This window comes from Leptosomus discolor, chromosome Z, assembly GCF_034619465.1.
Source record: "Leptosomus discolor isolate bLepDis1 chromosome Z, bLepDis1.hap2, whole genome shotgun sequence".
Classification (NCBI taxonomy): domain Eukaryota; kingdom Metazoa; phylum Chordata; class Aves; order Leptosomiformes; family Leptosomidae; genus Leptosomus; species Leptosomus discolor.
Genome location: NC_141419.1, coordinates 53,011,282 through 53,036,976, shown reverse-complemented (window position 1 = coordinate 53,036,976; position 25,695 = coordinate 53,011,282). Strand labels below are relative to the sequence as shown.

Sequence of the window (25,695 nt, the reverse complement as noted above, 5' to 3'; positions counted from 1 at the left end):
TTTTTTTTTTTTGTTGTTTTTTGTTTTGTTTTGGGTTTTTTTGTTGGTTGGTTTGTTTTGGAGTTCGGTTTTGGTTTTGGGTTTGGGTTTGTTTTTTTTTTTTTTGAGTGTTGGTGGTGATTTTGTGTGTGTGTGCATTTCAGAGAAATCGTCCCAGCCGTAGTAGGAAAATAACAGCCGTGTTGAGACCGTGTAGATGAAACAGGACGCCGGGAGCGCGAGTTGCGTGGTCGATTTGGCCAGGGCTAACCTCCGGGCGAGTGTGTGCCAGGGCCCCGCCCTTTACCCTTCCCTCCCCTGCTTTCTCCCCCTGGTGTCGGGGCCATGGGAGCTGCTGAGGCGGTGCTCCGAGGCTGGGAAAAACCTCCAATGCCCTCTTCAGGCTCCAGCCGTCCGTCGGGGAGACTGGAAGAAGAAAGCCCTAAAAATTAACAAAACTCGTATCCTTCTCAGAAAAGGAAGCGTGCCGCTTCTGTTTAGGGTCACTGAGCTGACGGTCCTTTACTCAAACCTTCTGACACCCAACAGGCGACAGGGTACAACACGCTTCAGAAGAGAAAGGCACCCCCTCCCCAAAGACGGAGGAGGGGGTGGGTACAAAGGGGGCGCCTCCAGCCTCGGCCCAGAGGTCCCGCCAGTGCGCTCCCTCCCTCGCAGCCCCCCGCCAGGACCGCTCGCTGCCGCTGCCCTCGGTCCGGCGCCTGGTGCCCGCCCCTGCGCGGCGCCCATTGGCCGCGCTCCGCTCGCCACCGCCCCGCCGTGGGGAAGGAGGTGCCAGCGTCGCCCTCGGGCCGTCGTCGCCGCGATCGCAACGGGGCCTCGGTGGAGGTGGAGCCGGAGCCGGAGCCGGAGCTGGAGTGAGAGCCGAGCAGCGACGGGAGGACCGCGGCTCGGGTCGGCGGGCGCGTAGTGGTGGCGCCACGGACTTGTCCCCACGGACGAGGAGAGCGAGCCGCCCTCTGCGAGCCTGGCTCCTGGGCAGAGGAGGACAGGGTGAAAGAAAGACGAACTAAACGCCAAACAAATCCCAGCGTCAGCGCCCGCCTGATTTTTTTTTTAATTATTTAAAAAAATATTACTGTGATTTTGGCAATTTGTGTGACGCGTGGAGTTGTTTTCCGCACACCTCTGACAAACAAAGGAAAAGGGGGAGGGGGACCGCGTTTCGCAGAAGACATGCGTTCAGTCAGGAAGAGGTGGACTGTGTGCACGATAAGTCTCCTCCTCATCTTTTATAAGACGAAGGAAATAGCGCGGACCGAGGAGCGCCAGGAGGCACCTCTAGCCGGGTAATTGCGGGGCGCCGCGGCGGGAGGTTTCCCCGAGGGGGCGGCGGGGCGATGTCGGTGCCTGAGATCCTCTACGCAGCCCCACCCGCGTTTTCGGGTTCCCCCGGCGCCCCCCGGGCCGTGACTCGCTTCCCTGCAGTGCCACCCCAAGTTCGGCGCTCATGCTGGTCGGCGCAAAGAAGCGGGGGCAGGGCGTGTGCGGGCGAGGGTACCGCTGCGGATGGGTTACGAGGGGGTTTGGCTGGCGGAGCTCCGTGGCTGCGGGCTGGGACGACGGGACGGGCTGGAGGTTGCCCAGTGTCGGGGTTGCGGCTGATGCTGCTCCTCCCTAGCTCCAGTAATAGGGCGCGCCTGGGAAATTCACCTGGCCGCGGCTGCTCCCCGAGGGCCGGGGTGGCTGGAGGTGGAGGTGGCGGCCGCTGGAGCGCGTTGTACCTCTTTTCCTGCTTTGGGAGCCCTTTAGAGGCGAGCGTGCCGGGGTGCTCCAGGTGGCCCCTGCGTTGAAGTTGGCGTGGGAGCTGTGCTTGACTTCAGTGCTCCTTGGGGATGCTCTGAGAGTGTGCGGGGCATTCCTCCTTTAGCTCCCGAGGCTCCTCTGCTAGAAACTCTGATCCCTCGCTGAGACTCTCTGTTAACATGTTTTCCCTTTCCTGCTTGTCTTCGGTTGAAAACAGAAGTCTAAATATCCCTTGCCACTTTTCTGTTTGCACCTCAGCTTTCTCTTTGTTGTGCATTGTGGTTTTTTACGTGCATACCTGTATTCCTCATTTTTCTTCCAACTTGCATCTATCCTGTGAAGATGCTGGATTTTCAGCCAAGCCTGTTTCACCTTGGAGGGGTATAATTTTTTTTTTTTTCACAGGAGGGATGCATAAATTCCGTGGTGGCTTAGTGAAATCAGCAAAGGCGGGAAAGGGGCTCACACTTAGTTTGCTTGGGTAAATCGACTGTGGGGAAGATGCATTCACAGCAAATTATCGTCGTTTGGTGTAAGCCCTTGCCTTAATTTGAGGAGGAGTCGTAAGGATGTTGTAGGTGCCCGTACGGGCCTGGAGAAAGCTGGGGCAATTACAACCTACTTAATCCTCCCTTTGGCCCCGCAGTCGCCGGAGTTAAAGGCAGAAAGTGCATCCCTCTTCCCCGGCCCTTACTCAGGGAGGCTGGTGGCGGAGCAGGGCACAGGCAGCTGGATACAGCTGGGCCGCAGTGGCTCCGCCACCTCCCGGGAGCAGGGGGTGGCCTCGCCTGTGTGCGTGCTTAGTGATGCGATGTTTGCTTCCCTTGGTATTAAAGGTTTTCATAACTTGCTGGTAATTTTCCCTCTCGTTCAGCCTGTGTGTAAGCTCAGTTTCTGCAGTGATGTTGTGGTATCTGCATACTTATGAGATGTACAGAAGTTTAATGAATTGTTTTGGGGTTGTAGGTGTTCAAAAATACATGTGAAAATTAATGTATGAGGGAGAATCAGCATTAGATACCCGTGTTTCTTAATGTCTGACTAGAGGTAGCTGCTAATATGATTCAGAAATTAGTCACTAGGTAGAATCCATATATATTTGCAAAAAAAGCCCCCTTCAGCTTATGATACATTGTTTGACATGATTTAAAATATACTAAAACAAACAGATATAATATTAAATGAAAGAAAATAAGTATTTAGTCATAAATATGTTCTTAACAACACTATAAAATATAGCTGTGATGTACTCCTGCCAGGTCATTTAGTGATACCTCTACTATTTTGGTATCAGTGAGACTTCTTGTGCGATATGGTGTTACTCACATTGGCTAAGGATATTGGAATATAGTTTATTTTCCCAGCCTGTTATCCCATGTATTATTGTACGAAGCAGAATAAAAAAACCCTTAGGTGTACTACTGGTATCTGCTGCCACTATTAATGTTACACTTGCCTTTCTCCTGAAGGAAGGGCTCATGCCATGTGGTTATTTTTGACTGGCCACATGCACAAACAAAGTCAGTTTTCCATGGGGTGTTTTACTTCCAGAAGTACCAGTAATACAGAACTGTGAGTGCCCAAGTGGCCTATTTTATGGTTATTACACTCACTGCAGGTAAATCCCAGATGTTCCAAAATGGATTATGTATGATTCCAAATCATTCTCCTGAGCTGTCTTCAGGTGAAATCTTACTATGCTGTCTTATATAGTCTTACTATATTGGTCTGAGTGGTCACCAAGGCGAGGTGATTCAGAGTGAAGAGACAAAAGTTGCTGTCACACTGTTTCATTTACATCAGAGAGGATTTGCAGTGATTCTAGGAGATACAAAGTAGCTGAAATTTATGTCACAGTTGTTTACACAATGAAGGCTTTTATGGAGTAAATTTAGCTTTTTATGTGTGAGTTTATTTAATATTACTTTACGTGAAAAATAAGACAGTACTGATAAAAGGGAGAGGAGCATGTAAGTGAACACCTTCATGTTCATATTAGAACTTAAACATAGAGTGCCTAGGACCTTCTTTTAGCTCATGAGAACATAATTTAACATTGTTTTACTGTACAATTTAGATAGCTCACTGCAGGTGTAAATTGTGAATATGGAAGATAACCATGTTTCAGATGCTATGGTGCTTTAGCTGGTGGCAACATACTTTGTTGATAAGTTTTGTGAACGGTGTCGCTGTTAAAGTGTCTGCTGGAAAATGTTTAACCCAGCATGAATTGGAGATATCTCTGAAGTACTTTCAGACTGAGTCCTTTACCTGGATATATTTTGGTAATTTTCCTCTAAATGCATACATGCTATGCATCTAGAAAATATATGCAGGAAAATGTATGTAATAAGTATATCTACAACCATTATGGAAAATGTTTAAGGAATAAAACATTTTAAAATAGCAAAAAGGATTTATTACATTCTCATTATTGAATTTAGAGACTTCTGCAGCATCCTTCCATGCCCTCAAGTTAATGTCATTTGGATAACTTGCATACAGATCTTATACCTATACGATTGCGTAAAGTTGCAGGTTTTTCGGTAGGTGGCAGTCTTACCTATGAGTGAGTGCAGTGTCGGTGCTGCAGCGCGTTGGCCTAGAGGGGATGAGGGAGGGAGAGCACTGCTAGGAATTCTGGATTTTTGATGAAGTGTGTAATACTGGTTTATTAGTTACAAGGGCTTTTCCAATCATAGCACTTTTTGCAAATAACTACATGTTACCAGTTTTGTTAATTTAGCTTAATTAATGTCCCATTGCAGCTTAAGTTTTAGTCTGCTAGATAATCTACTGAATATTAATACATTACATGTGTACATATCTATACACACACAGCAGTAACGTTGCTGTAGTTCTTACTAAGGGCCAGAATCCAATTGTTTTAAGAACTTACAGCCACAGGAAAACAGGAGTCAGCAATTCCCTAGAAAGCTTGCAGTCTCATGTCTTTTCAGTTTTGGTTGAATGGCTGGTGGTCAAAAGTTCTGTTCACAAGCTAAGTGAAATTACTGTTATTGGCAGTATTTCAGAACACACTTATTTAACAGATAAGGAGATGTCTGTGTATTACTGTTATATATAGTCCTGAGATACAAGATATTCTACATGTTACAATGTTATATCCTACAACTTTGATATATTTATAATTAACAGCTATGTTTGAACTCAGCTGAATGTTGCTCAGGTGCCTAAATGGAAACAGTATGGAAGATAATGGAAACGTATGGAGATAAAAACAGATTTTAGATGTAACACCTTAAGTTGTGCTTGTAGTGTTTTTGGTTCTCTGTCATGTTTGTGTCACCCTATTAGCTATTATTGCAACTGATAACATCACGATACCTCATCGTATGTTCAGTGGTCATCACTCACAGCTTGCTTTGTATTTTAATTTTGTAAGGTTACCTTACCAAAATTTATGAATATGATAAGATTGATGAAGAGCATAAGACAACTGGAGTTGTTTGGACATGTGTATACAAAAGTTTCAGGAAGTCTTGAGGAAATTTTGTGTTTTGTATGCTGTTAAACTCCAGACTTCTGTGCTTGAAAGTCTTTTAGTATCAATAGGAGGCAAAGGGAGTCTATTAGGCCACTGTTGTAAAACATGAGCAATAGCTGGGCAAAGGCTTGAAAGTTAACACTTAAGTACTGGAAATTTGGAACACAGAAGAGCAGACTCTGCCTCACAAACATGCTGAAGTTTGGTCCATGTTCACAATTTGGAATTTATTATGATTTTTGTTACATCTATTTCATTACAGATACGAGCATATTTAAGGTCTTAAATTGCGTATTCAACTATTAGATATAGACGTCCTTATAGATTTCTCACTGGTACAGTTTATTTGCTTTGGCAGCAGAGAGATAATTGCTTCTTTTTGTTGTGAATGGAAGGAAATATCACTGCTGCTTGTGACATAAATTTCTTAAAACTAGAGTTAGCCTTGATGTAATTGTGTCTTTTCTATATTGCATTGCAGAGATGGTGAACTGAGTTTGAGTAGATCAATGATCAATAGCTCTGACAAGATAATTCAGAAGGGTGGCTCCTCGATCTTCCAGTATGCTGCAGAAGGTTGGAAAATCAATTCTTCCTTGGTACTGGAAATAAGGTAAGTGTCTTAAATAAAACGCAGTTCATTTCATATTACCCGTAATTAGTTTAATTTCATATGGCCTGTAATTCTTCTGTTCTGGAAAGCAGTCATGTGACTTACATTTGCAGATGATGTTTTATAACTGTACATATTTAGGGTTCAATGTTACATGCAACTAAATTACGTTAAGACTCCAAAGTCAAGTCATCTTTTGTAAGAATAAATAAAATATTTTCATCTAGCTGTCTCAGTCAGACCCGTGCAGCCAGTATCTACATTATGCATGTCCACATTTGAGTTTGTTGTTCTGCTGGAGTTCTACTTTCTTGCAGTCAGTTGTGAGAAACTGGCACTTTTAGGACTTGATTTCATCTCATCCTGAAGATCTGAAATAGAACAAAGGGAAGTACCCTGAACATACCAGTTTTTCACCCTTAATTACAAAGGGAGCTTAGGCAGACAACTTAGATGTAGGAGTCAAGAGCTAGGATATCAGGTGGTGCAAATCCAACCCTGTCTGTACCAGGTCCAAGTCACAAGGTCAGGTGTTGACAGTACTCACCTTATGCAGTTTTCTTTCCTGAAGTCAGAGAGGCCAAAAAGAGCCTTGGGCTCATGCTGAGGGGGCAAAACACAGTAGCAGAGTTAAAGTGAGTGATAGTTCTGGTGTGTCTTAGTAGTTACAGTGCATCTGTTCACCTGGGGCCTGTGAGAAGAGGAAGCAAAAGACTCTTAGTGTGTTGTTGTTGTATCTTCCCTATCTTAATCAGGAAGGCGGCCAGTGAGAGAAGTGTTTGGAGCATGGGTTGGCAGTGCGGAGGGCTAGGAGTGTCACATTTTGTGAAAAATGATAGAAAATAACTGGTTTTGGCAGCAGTCACATAGCAGAGTAGACCTGATTTTCTAAATATTAAGATTTTGAATAGGAATTTGATTTAATTAAAATATCATTTCCCTTTCTGTGTTGTTTTTTTTTTTTTTCTAACTGAAGGACAGCTTACAAAACCCTTAAACAGGCAATGTTTCCATTTACAAAAGCGTGGTTTCTCTGAATGAGGAACTTAGGGGTTTTTTTTAGTGACTGCTATTTTATGTCCCTAATTCTAAAAGATGCAGGAGATATGGGTAGCTCAGAAATGTGTAAGGCTGTAGTAAATGATTGATGTTCTGGAAGTCTTGTGCTATGATGGACATAGTGCAGCCCTGCTGCAAAAGCCAAGGAACAGTGTCAGAGATGGAAAGAGTGGCAGGATTTGGGTAGGCAGCAAATTCATACTCTGGAGCCTGAAGTTGTGTCTCAGTGGCCTGGCAAGTGCTCTGTGGAGTCCCCACTCCCTGACTGCCTAGACTAAGGGACCCTCAGGCACTTGGCTCTCCCCATGCACCTGGATTTCCTACTGTTGTAGACCTGATGGTCTCCCTAAAATGCAGCTCAAGTGCAGCTCAGGAATGGAGTTTCTTTCAGGACTGTCTGTTCAGCTGCAGCCTATGTGACCAGTATGTGCTTGTTCCATAAAGGCTAAGTTCTACTCCAGGGTGTTCGAGGAAAGATAACAGATTTTCTATGTCAGTGACAGTATTTAAAATTTACATGCATATAAGTGAAAATTTATGTTGGAGAAATACTGAGTAACATCAGAAGAATACTGTTGAAATTTCAAATGGTAGGTTATGGTTCTGACAATTAGGAGAAAATAACACATTGTTTTACTTGTGCAGTAAACTGATTTGGAAGCCTTTGAGTGACTGTAGGTAGAAACAGATAACTCTTTTCAGTCATTTTGTTGAAAAATCAAGCGTCGTATTTCCTAACCGTTTATAACCAATACACATTGCTGCTCAAGCTAAACAACAAACAAGTAGAAATATTACAATAGCTTTTTGATTAAAATTAAGAAAGAAAATGAAGCATGAGTTGTGCTCATTTTTCACCTGTTTTGAAAGCAAAATGCATCATTCAGACAAAAGAGGTAAAACAGTAGAGAATGCTTTAGATTTTTTTTAAGCCTGTCACAATTGTGTATCATCTCAATCTATTAAAATCATGAGTTTCAAAATCAGTTTTTTCCTTACAGTTGGCTGGGGGGAGGGAAGTTCTCATTTTATAAATTACTAATGTACTCTTAAGAAGCATCATGATGTGATTTTGTGGTGTTTTTTAAAAATTGTACAATGAAGGGTGTTTTTTTGTCTCAGTAGTACAGGGGAGAACTTGTGTCTTGTGCACTGGTTTAAGCAGTAAATGTTCCACTTTATCAGCATAAAAATTTATATACAGTAGAGAGCATAAAGCTAAGGTTATTTAGATGTTCCATTGCCAGTCTTGTTTTGAGATGAAATAGCTGCCATCATGAACAGCAGGGCAGAGAGCAGCTGTTTTCACCGAAGCAGTAAAAGACTTTAGATTAATGTGACTTAGGGCCAAAATTTGACATAAACTCTATGAAAGGAAACAGTGCTATCAGCCAGTCATATTCTTTCCAAAAATCCTTTTTGCTAACATGCGTAGTGTATTCAGTTTTGGTACTCAGTGGTGAGGGAGCGAAATTTGGCATGCTTTTCCCTGAGGAAGCCTCATGCAGCCCCTTGTGATATGTGTTCCACTCTGATTCTGACTAAACAAGGTACATTTTTCTTTTACTTTTACAGGCGGTTTGCTATACACCTTTCTTCCGTGTCACAGCCGTAAGAAGCATCTTAGCTGTAAATATTTTTACACTTTTGGACCTGTCAGGACTAACTTCAAATGTGTCTAGCAATCTCCTAAGATATTCTTGTGGTTAAACTAACTGTTCAGCCCTCCGAAGTACATTACATGCACTGTGTAGACTGTGAAGATGATTCATACTCTTATTGCAACTGTTAATGTGAACAGTCGTGGTCTTGTGATGTGAGGTTGACCATAGCAAATAACATTAAGAGAGAGAGAAAAAAAAGCTAGCACCTGTTGAATAATGTATAGAAAGTTATCATTTCTTAGTAGTGTACCGATTTGTGAAACCATTAGTGTACAGCATAAATACATTTCATAAAACTCATAATCACCCATAAATGGCAGCTACTTTTGTGTCTTACATCAGCTTGACACCCACATTAACAATTTTAAAATGTAGAAAGTATTTGATAGTGAGTTTTGCTTTGAGTGAGGACTGTTGGTATGTCTGGACTTGTTGCCTGGCAGCCGGAATATTATGGTTTGCTGTTTGTTTTGTTGACCATGGGCATCATTGCTGGCCATCTTATTTTGCCTGGGTTAGTGACCAGTCTTATTAGCCCCAAAGGTCCTATGAAGTTTCGGCAAGGCCAGGCTCAGGTAGGAGTCAATGAGTGAAAAACTTCCTTTCTCAGGACCCTGTGGGAGGATGAAAAGCTTCCATTGTATTTCTGGTGTCACAAGATGCTCTCTGGGACTTTACAGCCAGAAGAGGCAACCTAGTGAGTGTAGCAGCTCTTTTGGGAGGGCAGCAGCCCTTTGGAGATGTTAAGCAGGCATTAGAAAAAAGAGCTAGACTTTCTGTGATTGAGGTGGAAATGATAGGTATTATTGATTACTTGAGACTGTAGCATATTTGCTGCCTTGCCAATCATGATTGGTGTAGTGGGAGAGTGATTTTTCCAGGTGATGTTACCTTCTGATTACTGACAACTTCTTTGAAGAATAACTGGTAGTTCTTGTGCCTAAGGGAAGAAAACCTCTTGCTTGGTTCCCCTTCTGTCTGAATGATATCAGTTATGGAGAGAGAATCCACTGTCTGCAAGGTTTTGTGTCTTAAGTCTTTTCTACTCTCTGTAGCAATGCGAAGGTTTTCCATTTACGGAGATTAGGAAATTTTAGTTGTATTGAAGGCCATACAGAAAAGAGTAATGTGGCTGAGATGGTACAATCTTATCTAGGGAAGCCTTCCACGTAGGTCTGATGCTAGCACATATGTGACCTGTGTGAAATGAACTGCAGTCTTACATCTCAGTGCATGATTTTCTTCTTCCACTTATTTTTGATGAAATGTGGGTGTTCATCTTGGAAGGAGCAGATGAAGGTTTTCAATTGCAGGAATGCAAAATGGAAAAAAAAAAAAATGTGTTGAGGATGTGTTTATCTGTTTGCAATATGACACAGAACGCGATGAGTGGAAATTTCCTGTCAGAAAAGTGTCAGAACTTGTAAGATGTTAACACCATCATAAAAAAAAAGAAGCACAACTTCCTCCTTAGAAAGGTTCAGATTATTATCATTGTTTATCTTTCAAGTTAATGTGAAATGGCTATGACAAGTGCAAGCAGTAAATTCTGAACTGCCAACGGAGCAGTACGGTTGCTCTGAAGGTCTTGGAACAACATTTTGGGGCCAGTTGCACTGTTTCCTTCAGATCTTCTGTGTCTTAAAACAGGCAAACTGGGGCTCTCTAGCCTGTTTTAGTCATAACAAACCTTAAGGGGTTTTTGCCTCCTTAGTCCCTTGCTTCAACTTAAAAGTCAGTGTTCACTGTCAGATGAGGTGATGAACTTGACTCCCTTCCTTTTGACTCTAACTTGCTTAACTTCATGAAAAGCTGACATGTGACTGGCCTTTGTCCAGTAAGCAGTAGTTGTCACGCTCTATTTAAAAGCCCTCTTTTCCTTTTACATGCCCACTGAAGTTGTGTGCCTGATTAGTACGTGCTTCAGCTATTGAAGTGGCTTTTCTCGTCAAGTGAGAGTGAGGTGCCTTGAAGGGAGTGAAGAGGGCTAAAATGGGGTCAAGCCAGACAGTGACTTCCTGTTAATATGGCACTTCTGTTTGTGTGGTACTCCACAGGCTGGGGAAAGCCAGGAACATTTCCATGTTAGTTGCAGTTAGACATGTTCTTGACAAATCCAAGTTGGGGGTTGGACTAGATGACCTTTAAAGACCCCTTCCATTCAATGGTTCTAAATGCTGCTTTCCTTGAATAGGTTTTCTTAAAATTCCCTTTCAGTCAAACTGAAGCCAAACCAAACACTCGCAGTCCCCACTGCCTCAGGAGGCCAACAGGAGCTGTAGCTGCAGCCATCTACAGGGGCAGGCTATATACAAACACAGTTTTTGCTGATTCTTTTAATGAAATTAATTTAGTTGGCAAAAAGTGTGCTTTACCTAAGTCGTAGTCCTTGGTGATTTCAAAGAGAGCGCCACCTTTTGCTTTTGAACTGGGGAGCGTGAAGCAGCATCAGGACTTGGTAGGGTTAGAAAATAAAGTTTTTTAAAGACACGTGTTATCAGTCAGAGAAAGTCTGCAGGAGGGCAACAAGAGGGGTCAGAGATCTACAACACATGACCTGTCCAATTAAAAAATAAAAGTTTAAAAAGAGTTGGATGGCTTCTTAGCCTCAGGTAAATGAAGGCTATTGCAGAGAGTAAGGAGTAGTCTGTCCTGCACAGGCAAGATATAAGGAACAAGAACAGGCTTCAGCTGCTCTAGGAAAGATCCAAGCTAGCACAAGGAACACCATGCTGCTGGTAAGGCTAAGGAAGTACTGACATAGATTGTGTGGGGAGTTTGCCGAGTCCCTGCCATGGGACGTTGTTAGGTGGTTAGATAAACATGGGCTGGGGACACACCTTCAGTGGGGTCAATGTGGACTTGGTTAATCACTTAGTCCGTCTCTGTTTCTGTAATGTGGTTGCTGGTGAGCTGGCCCAGCTTTTCCTGGGTACTGAAGCTGCACTTCAGGGGCTTCCTGTTATGGCTGGGGTCCAGACAAGTCCAGATGTCCCAGCAGCAAGGATTTCTGGGAATGCCTTAGTTGAAAGGAATTATTTTCCCAGAAAAAGTGTTGGAGGTTATATTTCAGTGTTCTTGACAATGTCTAAAAATACAAATTTATTTGTAATCTTAAAAGTAAAATTGTAAGTAACTTTTTTTTTTTTTCCTTAATCCACAGAATTCCGAGGCAGATGAGGGAGAGTTTGTCATTGTATAATACTTGTAGTACAAAGCCTACAGTACAAAATAAAACCAGAAAAATGCACATAAGTAGAAAAATGTCACCATGCTGCCCCAGAGCAATACATGTTTGTATCATTTGGAAAGCTGTTCTGAGACAATGCTGTCTGTTACATGTACTTTATCAGATAACCTGGAGTTGTATTTGGTATTTATTTAAATATTATGAACATCTGTTTCTGGTTATCAAAGAAAAACCCTAGGTCAACTACAGGCTGTGACATATGTGAGTCATATAAAGATGTTGCGAACAGCTGCTTGGCTTCAAATAAGAGAGCCGCATCTGCCTTACCTGCCCACAAAGGGCTCAGGCCACACCCCAGATACAGTTTATTCATCAAAATAAAAGTTAAGGGCCACCTCAAATACAACAGTTTCTTTACACATTTTAGCTTACAGTTGCAGAATACCTTGCCTCAAGGTTTACTAAAAATCATGGTGTTTTTTTCCTTCCTCTAATTGAGCTTACTTTTGAATTTTATATGCAGCTGGGTGTGGATTAGCACTTATTTTCATTTTTTTTTGGTCTGTTTAATCAGAATAACCTTATTGCTCTTTGTGGGACAGAACAGAGGTTTAAGCAGCTTCTTATTAACCAGCATCAAGACTGACTGAGACACTCATGTATGTACTTTCAGTTTTTGTCACAGCCGTTAGGAGATTTTTTTTGTCTTAGCACTTACATGAAAATAGGAAGTGCTACTATCCCCATGGTACAGATGAGTCAGTAGCACAGAGGAACTTGAAACAATAGCATGAACTCTGCATTTTTAATCATATTTCTTTCAGTGTTAAAAGATAGCTGTATACAGTCAGATGAATCGATTAAAATATTTTAATGTTAGCATTATTACCCATCTATTATACAAGGATTCCTTTGTGTACTTTAATACCTGTAAATATATTTAATTGAATATGCTACTGACAACTGCAGATAAGAAAATGTTTTTAAATATCTGAGAAGATACTAAGATTCAATCCCTTTTGCCCATCTCAAAATATTATTGAAAAATAAATTCCTTACACATTTTGGAAATTTCAGCTCTGTTAAATAAATGATTGATGATCTGAATCTGATTCAGGTCTAGTTGAAACACTTTGGAAGGCTTCTATGAGCATATGTAAGCACACAGATAAATAAATAAGCTTTGACTGTAAGTAACCACATTAGTAATGGAAGCCAAGATGCTTTTATTTTTTTTTTTACACTGTTTGCATAACTTCACTGCCTTCCTCTTATGTTTTAAAATAATACACAAGATACTCTATTCATGGACAAATTTTGCTACTTGTTTGTTAAGAGAAACAGTATTAGGTCCATTCATTCTAGATATCAGGGACGGATGCTTTAAATTACTAAAGCATATCTTCTGGTGATCGCATGTGACTTTTTTTAGTCAGATCCCTAGAGTTCTGTGCATTTCGCATATTTTCTTTTGCTTTTTGAGACTCATTTGCGGTCACCCCTTCTCACGTCAGAGTGTGTGTGAAGTAAGTCTCTGGATAGCTTGGCTGATGTTACTGCTAACTTTTGATGTGTTCGTCTTGCCCTTTACAGTCACAGCTTTGGTAGGCCTGTTCTTAGGTAATGAAGAACTTCCATCATTTTTAGTACTGCTAGATTGGACAGTTCCTTCTTTCTTGCTCTTTTTCATTTTGTAGCGATTTATATGTCTGTTGCAGAGTACCCACAAAATGAAGCTTATCAAATCCATGGAGATTTTAATTCCATTCAGCTTACAGGCTCAAGTGGAGTCTTCATCTTCCTTTTACAGAAATACCTTGCCTGACCTTACCAAAAAAGCTTTAGACATTCAGGATTTTAACATTGGCTGTCTGGTGCCGTTATTCTGAGTCCCTCATATGCCTCAGCACAAGCTGTCTTTGCTCTGATGCTGTTTCATTCATACACGACAGCTGTAACAGGCAGCCCAAGACACTCTGTCCTTTTTTATATTTTTTTAATTTATTTTTGTCCTAGTTTAAGAAATGAGAGGAAACACTTGAAGAAAATATTTTTGTTGCATTTCACTTCTCCTGTGGCTTTTAAGGTCAGTTCCAGGGCGTGTATTTTGTGTCACTGATTGCAAGGTTCAGACATATTCTTCCCTCTTGAGGTAGTAACACAAGAACTGGCTGGTGAGAATGGTAATGCTGTAGCTCATCCCTTTTCACTTGTGGGGGATTATTTCCCCTTTATGTCTCTGAGCGGGTGTTGCAACTGCTGAGTGGCATCTCTAGTTATCTTTTCCTGTTTTGATCTGCTCTAAAGAAGTTCTGCTCTAAAAAGTTATTACGTAAAAATTGCATTCTTACTGAACAAAAATGTCTATTTTCTTTTAAATTCCACCTTACCTGCTGACAGCAGTGGAAAATATATTTTTGGTTTTATTCTTGTCTTGTTAGCATTGCAGAGGCAAAAGTTTCTATTTGGATTAACACATAGTGAACACTCTGCCCCAGCTCAGCACTCTCCATCTGTTCCTTAAGCATATTGTACTTAAGTATGTGCTTAAGTTGAGATGTGATCGTTATGCCTCTTCACAAATGTACATGATTTGCAGAGCTGGGATGGACACAAGCTTGTAAGGCTTTGCTTGTTTGCAATCCTGAGCTACTAGTGGCTCCTGCAGCTCTGGCCTGGAGTCCTTTCCAGCTTTTTATACCAAGGATAAGTGTGTACTGAAAGTTGCTTGCCACTGCCACTGCAGATATCAGTCATTACATAGCTGCAGTCATTCAAAGTCATTTTTTGAATTTATGTGTAGAAAGTGTGTCAGTTTTTAGATCCCAGCCTCCACCCTTGTAAGTAGGTACAGTTTCAGTGACTTAATTTCTTCAGCTGACATTTAAGCAGGCATTCTTCACCTGTTACTTGCTGTGAACTGGGAGTATACAGCTGTTGAATTACCATAGTTCACTTGATCCGTGTTAACTTGTGAAAGCCTCATATCTTGGTCATGTGTGTCTGAACCCAGCTGATAGTTTAAACAATTAATTGAAGAGCAGCAAGGTAAAGGATTGGACTACCTGATTTAAAGCAGTAATGGAGTTCATAAGTGTTTCTATGAGTTCAACTAACAGCTTGACTAGATCCTGAGCTGCAGTAGTTTAATTTGCAAAGCATATTTTGAGGTGATTTTATTTAAATTGGTACAAAAGACTGCATGTGTCTTCTTACTTCAAATTAATTAGGATAACTTTGGCTGCACTTCAGTAATTAGGAGCAAGTTTACGCTAGACTGAGTTTGTTATTTTTATGGTGAAATAAGAATCTGTAAGAAAACATGGCCATTCCTCAACCAAGATGATGTGTGAGAGATGAGATTGTAGTGAAGCATTTATTTCCTCAATCGTAAATACCTTATGTATTTAATTATGTTTCTATGAAAACAAACTGCTCTGGTCCTTTTTCAAATATGTGTTTATTCCAAGGTTTTTTAAAATACCCAAAAATAGTATGCCTTCTGATTTCCAAAGTCATCTTCCCTTGGTCTCTCAGTGCCTTTGTTTGTAGGAAGTCGTTAAGCTCTATCACTGTAGTGTTTATTTACGTCATACTTTGTAACCAAGATTTGAACTCTGTCCTGACAGCTTTGCTCTAACTCCATCCTAGAGCATGGGAAATGACCTTAGTGTGTCTCATACTATCTACCCTCTGCTTTATGTTGTATGCTCTGTACAGTCTGTGTTACTATTAGATAAACTCTGTGTGAGCAGTGAGTGTTGGGTTTCAGCTGTGATTTTTCTGTCAATGCAGAAAGAACATTCTTCGATTCTTGGATGCTGAAAGAGATGTCTCAGTGGTCAAAAGCAGTTTCAAGCCAGGAGATATAATCCATTACGTACTGGACAGACGTCGCACCCTAAACATTTCTCAGGATTTGCACAGGCTTCTCCCTGAAGTTTCCCCAATGAAGAATCGCCGATTTAAAACCTGTGCAGTTGTTGGGAATTCTGGCATTCTTCTGGGCAGTGGATGTGGAAAAGAGATTGACAGTCATGACTTTGTAATAAGGTGAGTTTTCATCTGCTATTGAAGGTACAGCCCGATGTGTTTCTTGGAGAAAAGCAGAGAGAAATGTTTTAATCTGAGATACAGATTTCAGGCACTATCAGAAACTAATCTAAAACAGTATACTTCACTGTGTGAAGTCATGTTAAATACATGACCATATTGTTGACAAGAAGATTATTTTTACAATGAAAATAAAACAAAGGCCAAAGGAGTTTTGTGCTACCTATTTTTGCTGTTTGGTTTTTTTAAATGTATTTTTATATATTTATTTATATGTAATTTTTGTATATGTAATACATATATAAATATATATAAATCTATATATTCAGACAAAGTAAATATTCTTATGGAGGCCTTGGTAAAATAAATGCAAATGTTTTCTCTTTCAAAAATATTTTTCTTAGCTCTTGGCCAATAGAGATGACCTGTTGTAAATTACTACATTACTTCGGTGCAGCATGGGGTAAGGTTTCAGTGTGATGTATTGATGTTGAACCAAATGACTGCCATTAAGGTAACTGGAAGTCACACATCTAAATCCCTTCACTTTGCTCTAAAAATGTACTCCAGCAGTTCAGGCAAAAATGTTGATATGCTTCACTTTTTATTAATTTTTCAAATATGCCCAGTAGAATACCTTTGGACTTCACATATCAATAGAAAATAAAGAGGAATAGCTGGCCTCATTTGACAGCCTGGCATTATATGGATATAGAGAAGGTTGGGCAAGAGGTAGGTCCTTTTGTTTTTGAAGCAGAAGTTTCAATTGGTTTGGTTTGAGAACGGTGAAGGGGCAGAAAACAGAAAGGTAGTGACAGAAAACAATATAGAAATAGTCATTGCGAGTTATTTTCTTCTTGTTTTCTCACCTTGAAGAAAGATGGAGGCAAAAATATCAAAAGGCTGTGGAAAAAAAAAATTAATTTTTCATTACATAAATCAAAACAGGGTATACACATGAAAGTTGTATTTTATTTGAGAGGTCTACTAAAAAGTAGCAACTGAAACAGTAACACAACACTTTTCATTTTCCTTATTTGCTTTACTTGTGCTACTAATCTTTCAAATCGGCATCCTTACTGTAGAAGGAATCAAAAAAATAATTACCACATTTTAAAACCACATTTAGCCTATGCTGGCAGAAAAATTTAGGTGCTAGATTTTCTAGGTGAAAACTTTCTTTCAGAAGGCAAGGTACATACTTTTACTTAAATCATGTGCTGAATTTCTTTGAAGTCATCTCCATGCTCTTTCCCATGTTTTAACTAGCCATGAAACTAGGTGATGATATCTGATAGATTTAACTAATTCAAGCTATGTGGAGTGAAGATAATATTCATAAAGATTTGTGTATGAATAAAAGAAGAATGAAGCTGAATAGGAACATCAAGAAGTTGCTAATCAGTTGTTTAGACTGGAGAAACATCGCTCGCATGGTGTATGCCTAGCAAAGCGATCAGTATAACAACTAGTTTGTCTGACGATACTGTGGATAATACTCTTTATAAGGTTCTGGGAATAGAATACTTGACCCTGTAGCCTATGGAGAGTTTTAATATAGTGAAATTTTTTGATTTACAAACCAAAGTTAAAATATTCTAGAAGTTCACAGATTATCTCATAGCTTAAATGATACGATATATTTATTTATGTATGTCGGGATGGGTGCGTAGGTACATAACATCTGTTTCAAGTAAATAGCAATTAATTCATTTGTATTTTGAGTTAAAAAGCCAAAACATTCTTCAGAGTTATAGTTGCCTACATTCCTGTTCTTCCATTTAAAACAAAGTTGTATGCAACACGATATGTAGTCATGTGATGTAATGGTACTGACATACTTGGTAATCACTTACCTCTATTGCTATTAGGATTCTGGTATTAAAACGTAATATGACACTCTGTTACTCTCTTTGCTTTCAGATAATTTCTCTGGGAGTAAAATGTACTCATTCCACTCACCAACTGATGGTGTTCTGAAAAACAGTTACTGTATGTACTGTATACAGCTAGGTGTATAGACTGGTGAACGACATTTTTATGGAATCTGCTGATGTTGAGTGCATTATGCCTGTGTGGTGTGGCAAGCATGTCATACTGTTTCGGTTAAATGTGTTATCCAGTTTATTTTGATAGAACTTTGTGTTCTTTTTGAGATCTGAAACAAAAGTATGTGCTTTTGAGAGAGTTTTTCTTAGAGCAGTGGTTCTAATGTTAGATCTAACACCAACAATACCATTTATTTAATGATAAGACTAATAGTGAAGATCTGTGAAAGTGAAGAGGACCAACAGACATTCATCAGTATTTGCATTACAGTGCAATAAACTCAATATCATAGTACCATAGAATCATAGAATACCAGATTGGAAGGGACCTCAAGGATCATCTAATCCAGCCGTATGTTAGTACTGATGGGTAAAGACATAAATGTACGCTTTATTAAGGGTAAATAAGAATGTAAGTACCTAGCACTTTAAGTAATTTAAGTTTGATAGTGTCTGTCAATGTCTTTGAAAGTCATCCAAAGTTGCTAAAAATTGTCCATCTTCCTCTGAGATGTTGCAGCACATTCAGTGCCTTCTATGTAACAATGTCTCTCAAAGAACATTGATCCAAGTCACCAGTAATTAGCATACTTCTATTATGAAAAACGATAAAGAATTGTCATTAAACAATCCTTCTCATGGCATCAGAAATCAAGGATCTAGGGACATAGCTTCTGCTAGGCTAAAATGGATTAGTTCCACAAGTTTAATGAAGTCGTACCTATTTTGGCAGTAGAAAATGTGACCCATCTAGATACAATGGGAAGCAAGGAGACTCTTTGGTATTAAAAAAAACCCTGTGCTGACTGTAAACTATCTCCTGTTTCCCATATGACTTTCCTTTTTACATCTTACGTTTTTATGCCTTGTTAAGTGAATATTGATTGTTGCACCTGTACCACTTTTTGTTGTGGTGATCTAAAGCGTGCTGCATTTTGATACTATACCCAGAAAGAGTCTGAAGCATTCCAAAATCTATGATTCCATAAAATAAATTAGAATGAAAATATAAGATAATCAACCAGATGACTTTTAAAATGTATAAATGGCACAGTGCTGTTGCAGGAGCCATTTTTTGCATGGTGCAGTTTTCAGCTGTTTCTCTAGGTGTTGGGTCAGATATATAGTGCTCACTCCCTGTGAGATTTAAATGCAATGCATTTTATTTTCCACCATTGTCTACACTTTCTGATGCTGAAATTCTTATGCCAGGGCTGTGTTAGCTGTTACATCTTACAGAACAGTTGAACATGTTATATTAAGTGGCATATTTTGAAATGCAGTAGTTACACAGGACTTCCTGAAAAATAGAGCTGTATTTTGGGTAAATGTGAAAAAGCAACACTAAACATTGCCAAGTAATAAATTTCAGATTGATGGAATTACTTCTGGCAGCCTACAATTGCCAAAAAGAATTCAGTTCAGCTTTGGGTTCAGAATTTGAACTATGCCAAAGATCAGAAGAATTTTTTTTTTTTTTTTCAATTAATGGAATTCAGCATTTGTGATGGGAACTATTCAAAATCAGAGGCCAAGTAAGAATTTTAGTGTTACTTGATTAAAAAACAAGCAAGGAAAACCTTCTAAACCTTGTCAATAATCTTGTAGGTTTTCTTATGGTGACAGTACTGGGAAAGTCCCTTTCATTTCAGTGGAGAACAGGCATGTTGAGGGAAGCTGTTTGACTAGCTTAGGTCTGCTCTAACAAAAAACAGTCATAAGAGGATTGCTTCTTTCTTTGGATTGAAGTGCCCAGTTTATATGTTAGAACTCTTCTTTGGTTGGAGTGTTTTTCTGCTAACTGTCAGCACCTAGGAATCAAGCTGAATATTTTTGCCTTCATTGGTGATAAAATTTTGTTGGGTAAATGCAGCTCTTATTTTTCCAGTGTCCTTTGACTTTCATTTTTTAACTTGGCAATTCTTGTGGTTGGTGAAGTTGACATGGAAAAATCTTGTAGTCCTTTAATTTATTTCTTGGTTTATCCTATTCAAAGAGGAGGATAATCTGTTTGACTTCCTGACATCTTGGTTTTGTGGGCAAGCAATTGTGATATGAGCAAAGACAGCACATCTGTTCAAGAAGAAGAAAAGGACAGACCTTCTAACCATACCATGGAGGTGTGTTTGCTCATTTCAGGAGAACAATTTAGATTTCTCAGCTAATATTAATATGTAAGCAGAGAGTGGTAGTAGCTTCTTTCTTCTGTGTTGTTCCTTCAGCTGATAGGAAAAAAACAATCATAAATTTGTCAAAATAAAAAGATTTAGGCTATTAATGTACTTATATTCTAGAACTTTTTTTTATAAGTCTTATCAGCTTTTATGTCCAAATATTTGTTTAATACACTTTGCCTGGAGCATAACCATTGTACCAGTAGAGCTGGATGCTCAGACCCAGCAGATCTGTTAGAAGTGAAGTTGCCAGTTTAACAGATTAATTTTAAAATGTGATTCTTCCCATAAAAATAACATTTGAATACATCATGACTAGCTCATTAGACCTTTTTCAGCTCTCAAATGTGGCAGCTCTGTTTTTGCCTTCTGTCTCTTCCTACAAATTGTTACACTGCATTGAAACGTTAATGAAAGCAGAAGAAAGCCAGAAAGCCATCATCTTCAGATGGTCTTTCTCAATGATTTGGGTGCCTGAGAAAGGGGGAGCACCAGTGTGGCTGTTCGCTGCTTCCCATCAAGTTAGACACAGGTGGCCTCCACAGCAGGAGAACCTTGGAGGAGGAGTGGCTTCTTGTGGCCACATTTTCCCCTTTTGGCTTCACCTCATGGCTTCTTCAGCTGCTGGAAGAGTCCTTTCATGACTGCTTCTCCAGACAGGCTGTGATGGGGCAAGAGCTTATACAGAGATGTCTTCTTATGAAGCTGAATCTCTTACTCAGTCAGTACATAACACCTTGTGCTACCTACAGTGATTGTTCACAGTACTGGATACCCTCCATAAGCATTTAGAATTCCAATTTTGGTGCAACTTACTTTTTTTTTTTCTTTTTGTTTTTGTTAAAAGAAAATTAATTCTTAAGTGGGTGGTATGGGAGGAGATTTAAGGACATAAATTTAGAAGGCTAAGGAAACATCACTGAGAAGTTACTTCTGTAAACCCATGTACAAATGATCAAAGATTCCAAAGTGGTTTCTTAAATAAATAGGTGTCCTATTATCCTGAGATAAAAGAATAAAATTCTTTTAAAGTTGCTTATTCCTATTGTTGATAATACAGAGCTTTTAATTTAGTATTTCTGAGCAGTTTCAAATGCAGAAAAGCTTCACTAATCCCTTTGTTCATTGACCAAATGTTTCAATTAAGAGGTGTGACAATGTTCAGAACAGTGTTAGCCTAAACATTTCATATTTTTGCTGTCTGTATTTTTGAGTCTTCAAACTACTGCTTTTTTTCTACATTCCAAACTCACAACTCCAAAGTGCCTCTCCAAAACAATGAAAATTATCATTTTCCCTGAATTTATTGCAAGGATAATAATTTTTTGTAACCCTTTCTGTCCTCACAATGTTGCAGAACTGTTCTAAAGTTTTCTATATCAAAATAGTAACACTTCTGTAGCATTTTGGTAACTGCCCTATAGAATAGGCACTTTATAGACAGTAATGTGTAAAAATATTTTAACATGAAAAGGCAAAGATATGGGTATTCAGAAAACTACTGAGTTCCATTTCTCAGGTTTTCTTACATTAAAATATCATTGTCAGTATTCTACTGCTGTGGTTTGTTTTTTTTTTCATATGCAACAAACTTTCAGTGATAGAAATTCCTTTCCTTTTTTTGCTGTCAAATTAATGATATTGAAAAGAAGAGTAGAACTCTCTAATTCATGGGCAATGTTGCAGCAAGGACTTACAATAAAGAGGTAAATAATGTGTTTTGCCACTGTTTCTAAAGTACCAGTTAGACCTTATCTGTCACTTTACTGTGCTATGTCAGTTGAGGATAACTTGCATTTCAGTTGCTGATGTTAGGGCAGATGCTAGTACTTAATGATTATCAGTATAGGTTCTAGTTTGGGCAACAAGAAGTAATGAAGTTTATTATTATCAGGTGATGTTACAAAAATCAGTCGTAAATTCAAGTTTCTTGTGGACTTGTGTTATAAAAGGGGTATCAGATCACTAATGGTACATTTTACATGGCACATCTTAAAAGACAGCTGTGATTTCTGTGTGTGAATTACATCCGTAATTATGCTGTACCTGAGACTCTACACAGGTTGCAACTCTCATGAGACATTCTGTATTGTGCCACACAGAGGATAAGGACTGGGATGACGTGGGATATGTCAGGGGATTCCCTCCTAATCTAGATCCCTGTAGGTAATTTGAAGCAATTTTTGTTTTATCAGGAGCCAAAGAAGTATACAGAATGTGTGAGAATCCATGTATTGTACTAATCATTAGATTTGCCAGGGGGAGGTAGGAGGTTTGTGCATAGTTTCATTTTTTTTAAATCTCTGTCTTTTGGATGTATGTATATGTAAAAGTTATTACAGTGCTGCTGTAGACCTTTATCTGAAGAACCAGGTGAAATGGTGTGCTACACATACACAGGTATTAGGGTGATGTTCTTCCTACAGATAGACTGGGTAGAGAGTATTCCAACTGTTAGGTTGTCTGCTGCCTTGAACTCAACTTTTTTTTTGTTTTCCTCCTATCATTGAGCCTTGGATTTTACTTTCACATCCAAGTGTTTCTTAAAATGTCAAGAATCTTTGAATCAAGATTGCAGTTTTGATTCCTACAGGATCTGGTTATGAACCTGAATATAAAAGTTTGCAGGCTATTCAGGAAAGAGTGTATGTTATTGATACTGGTTTAGGTAATGTCTGATGTTTCAGAGGTGTTTATTATTATGTCTTTCAGAAACAATCTAATTTTCATTTTTTGGCTTCTCAGAGTGTATGTGGTTAATATTGTGTGATGGCTTTTCTCTGCAAGGAGCAGATATTAATGAAATAAAGCACATTTTTACAGCACTTTTGTGCAGATTGGGCTTTAGAGTGGTTTCTAAATATTTACTTCAACCTGAAAACCTGAAGTGCACATATTGTTAAAGGATGGACAAGTGTACAGATTCATGTCCAATTCATGCATTATTACTGTATGAAGAATATTTTATTTTTCAATGTCAAATAAAACAAAGAATAATCACTTTTACTCAAGCAAATTTTTATGGCTTTTATCTAAAATTAACTTGAAAATACCAATATAAGGCCTATGAATAATTACGTATTGGCCATTTATGTGCATATACGTGAGCTGTATGTTTATTAGTGACCAAGCAAGTTCAACTGAATATCTGTGGAATAAGTGACTTCTCATTTGAGTGTATTTTTATGAATATGATTTCATCGTTTTCTTTGTTAAGCTCTGCTCTCTAAAAGACTCCTGTGATTTGAGCCTACACAGCTGGCCACAAAAGCACCAACACAGCTGCTCATTCACCCGTACCCCATCCCCTGAGAGATGGGGAGGAGAAAATACAACCAAAAAGGCTTGAGGGTCGAGACAAAGGACAGGGAGGGCTTACTCACCGGTTATGGTTACAAGGAAAAGACAGACTCAACTTGGGGATAACAATATATGTTTAATACAAATGTAACATCATCATCAAGGAAAATGTGAGATACAACCAGGTCTTAAATACAACACAGCTTCCCCCCCACCCCTCTGGTCTGCCCGAGCTCAACTCTGCTACCTCTTGCCCCCTAGCAGGGCAGGGAATGGGGGTTCAGTCAGTCCTCCGGCACAAGATGTCTCCAGTGCTCCTTTGTCCTCGGAGAGAGAGAGAGAGGTCCTTGTAGTCCTCCCCTGCTCCAGCATGGGGTCCATCTCACAGCAGACAGCCCTCCTCGAACTGTTCCAATGTGAGTCCTTCCTGCAGGGGCGCAGCTCCCCACAAACTGCCCCAACGTGGGTCCCACCCGCACTGGCTGCTCCTCTGGCCTGGGGTCCTCCGCGGGCTGCAGGCCAACCTCTGGGCCACCGCTGATCTCCAGGGGCTTCAGGGGCTCAGCCTAACACCCCACCATGGGCCACAGGGGAACTTTGCACCGGCACAGCTCCCTCTTTCCTTCCTCACTGACCTGGGTGTTCGCATGGTTGTATCTCTCCCATCCCCCTTCACTCACCAACACAAACAGACAGAACAAAGGGACACAATCAGCCGCTTCTATCACTCTTAAATAGTTATTCGCAGAGGCGCCATTGGTCTGGCCTTGCCCAGAGGCAGGTCCATAAATTGGAGCTGGGTGAGCTTCTTGGAGCCTCTTCCAGGAGCCACCTCTGTGGCCCCCTTCCCCACTACCAAAGCCACGCCAGACACCAAACCACCACAAAGACTGAGTATGTTATGGATGTGTTTGGGCTGAAAAAGCTGTCACAGCAAACCCAGAGTTGATTACTTTGATGTAAGTGTGGTGTGGCAGCACTTACTCCGTTCTTCAGTCCTTTCTCATGGCATGCCACTCCAGCCATTGGCAGTTTGGTTCTTTTTGCCCCACACTTTTTCTTACTTTTTCCCACTGTAACTGATATATTCAACTGACAGTTGTTGAATAAGCAGGTTTTCAGTCACTGAGACTTTTTGATCTGTTTATCTTAGGATCTAAATTATTCTACAGATACCCAAATACCATGTGATATTTCAGACTAATTTTTCCCTTTTACTCCATATCTCTTTTTATTGATAGCTTTGCTGTGCATGTTCCTATTGAAAATCTGCTGTCATGCTGAAAGCTTGTGTGTGGGAACCTCTGCATTTTTACTCTGAATATTTTCTGTATATATATTTGCCTTTCAGTCTCATGAGTATACACAAGTACTATGTAAATTAGGTGGCCCTGTAAACTTACTGATTACCAAAATCATGTAATTGATGCCTGATAATCCATTTAGACTAACTACCTTGTTGAAATGGGTGTCCTGAGGTTTTGGGTATAGTCTAGGCTGATGTTATGAGAAGAACAGGGACTGCAGCATTAATTTGAGGTACCTTGCATATTACTGCCTGTGATACTGTCAGTCACAAAGATTATGAACGTTTCTCACTTACTTAGGTTTTTTCCTAACCCGCTCTCCCAAGTTACCAATCTTTGTCTCATTAAACCAGTTTCTGGACAGTTCTACTGTAGAGAGTTCTTAGAAGGGAGCAAATAATGACTGTTTATTTGTAATAAGTAATTATTTGCTAGTTTCGTGCTGATCTGCGAAAGAACTCCGCAATCCAAGGTGATTGTGAGGCAGGTATGTTTATTACAGCTCTGCAGCGCTGGGTGCAGCGAGGGTCAGGTACCCTAAGGAGGCTTGCACCCCGAACCACAGTAAATGTGTCTTATTTAAAGCAACAAAACTTAGATATTTACATATTTATCCCTCTGTCCCACTTGGGACGTAAATTAGATCTCCTCCCCCTTGCACAGGCGCAGTCTTCCCCTTCAGGGGTCTTTTGGTGGTCTTGGGGAGGAAGTAAGAGTTCCTCGATAGTCTTCATCATGATTGTCCTTTTGAACCCACCCTCCAGAGGGTGCAGTTCAGCCACAGCTGGGCAGTGTCTTGTCCCAGGACCACAGCTCAAGGCAACGTCCCCCTCCGTGATCACGGTCTGCTGCACAAATACACTTCCTCCCCCATCCCCATTTTACCTGAAACAATGAAGCAGGCCTTCGAGTGATCAAGACCCTACTTGAGCACAATGAAGCAGGCCTTCAAGTGATAAAGACCCTACTTAAGCCCTGACAAGGGCAGGGGGGTTACACTCTTGTTTACCAAAGACAAGGCTAGCTAGCTAAT

At 40.1% G+C, this 25,695-nt stretch overlaps 1 protein-coding gene across 1 annotated transcript in view; it reads left to right on the top strand.

Moving 5' to 3' along the window:
* The first annotated feature begins 1,127 nt into the window (after window positions 1-1,127).
* ST8SIA4 (ST8 alpha-N-acetyl-neuraminide alpha-2,8-sialyltransferase 4) overlaps window positions 1,128-25,695 on the top strand; it is a 62,588-nt gene continuing 38,020 nt past the window's right edge. Inside the window, exons 1-3 of the mRNA XM_086479380.1 lie at window positions 1,128-1,289; window positions 5,736-5,867; window positions 15,576-15,833. Coding sequence (XP_086335506.1) covers window positions 1,177-1,289; window positions 5,736-5,867; window positions 15,576-15,833 — 503 coding nt within the window. The 5' untranslated portion in view covers window positions 1,128-1,176. The remainder of the gene's footprint in view (window positions 1,290-5,735; window positions 5,868-15,575; window positions 15,834-25,695) is intronic.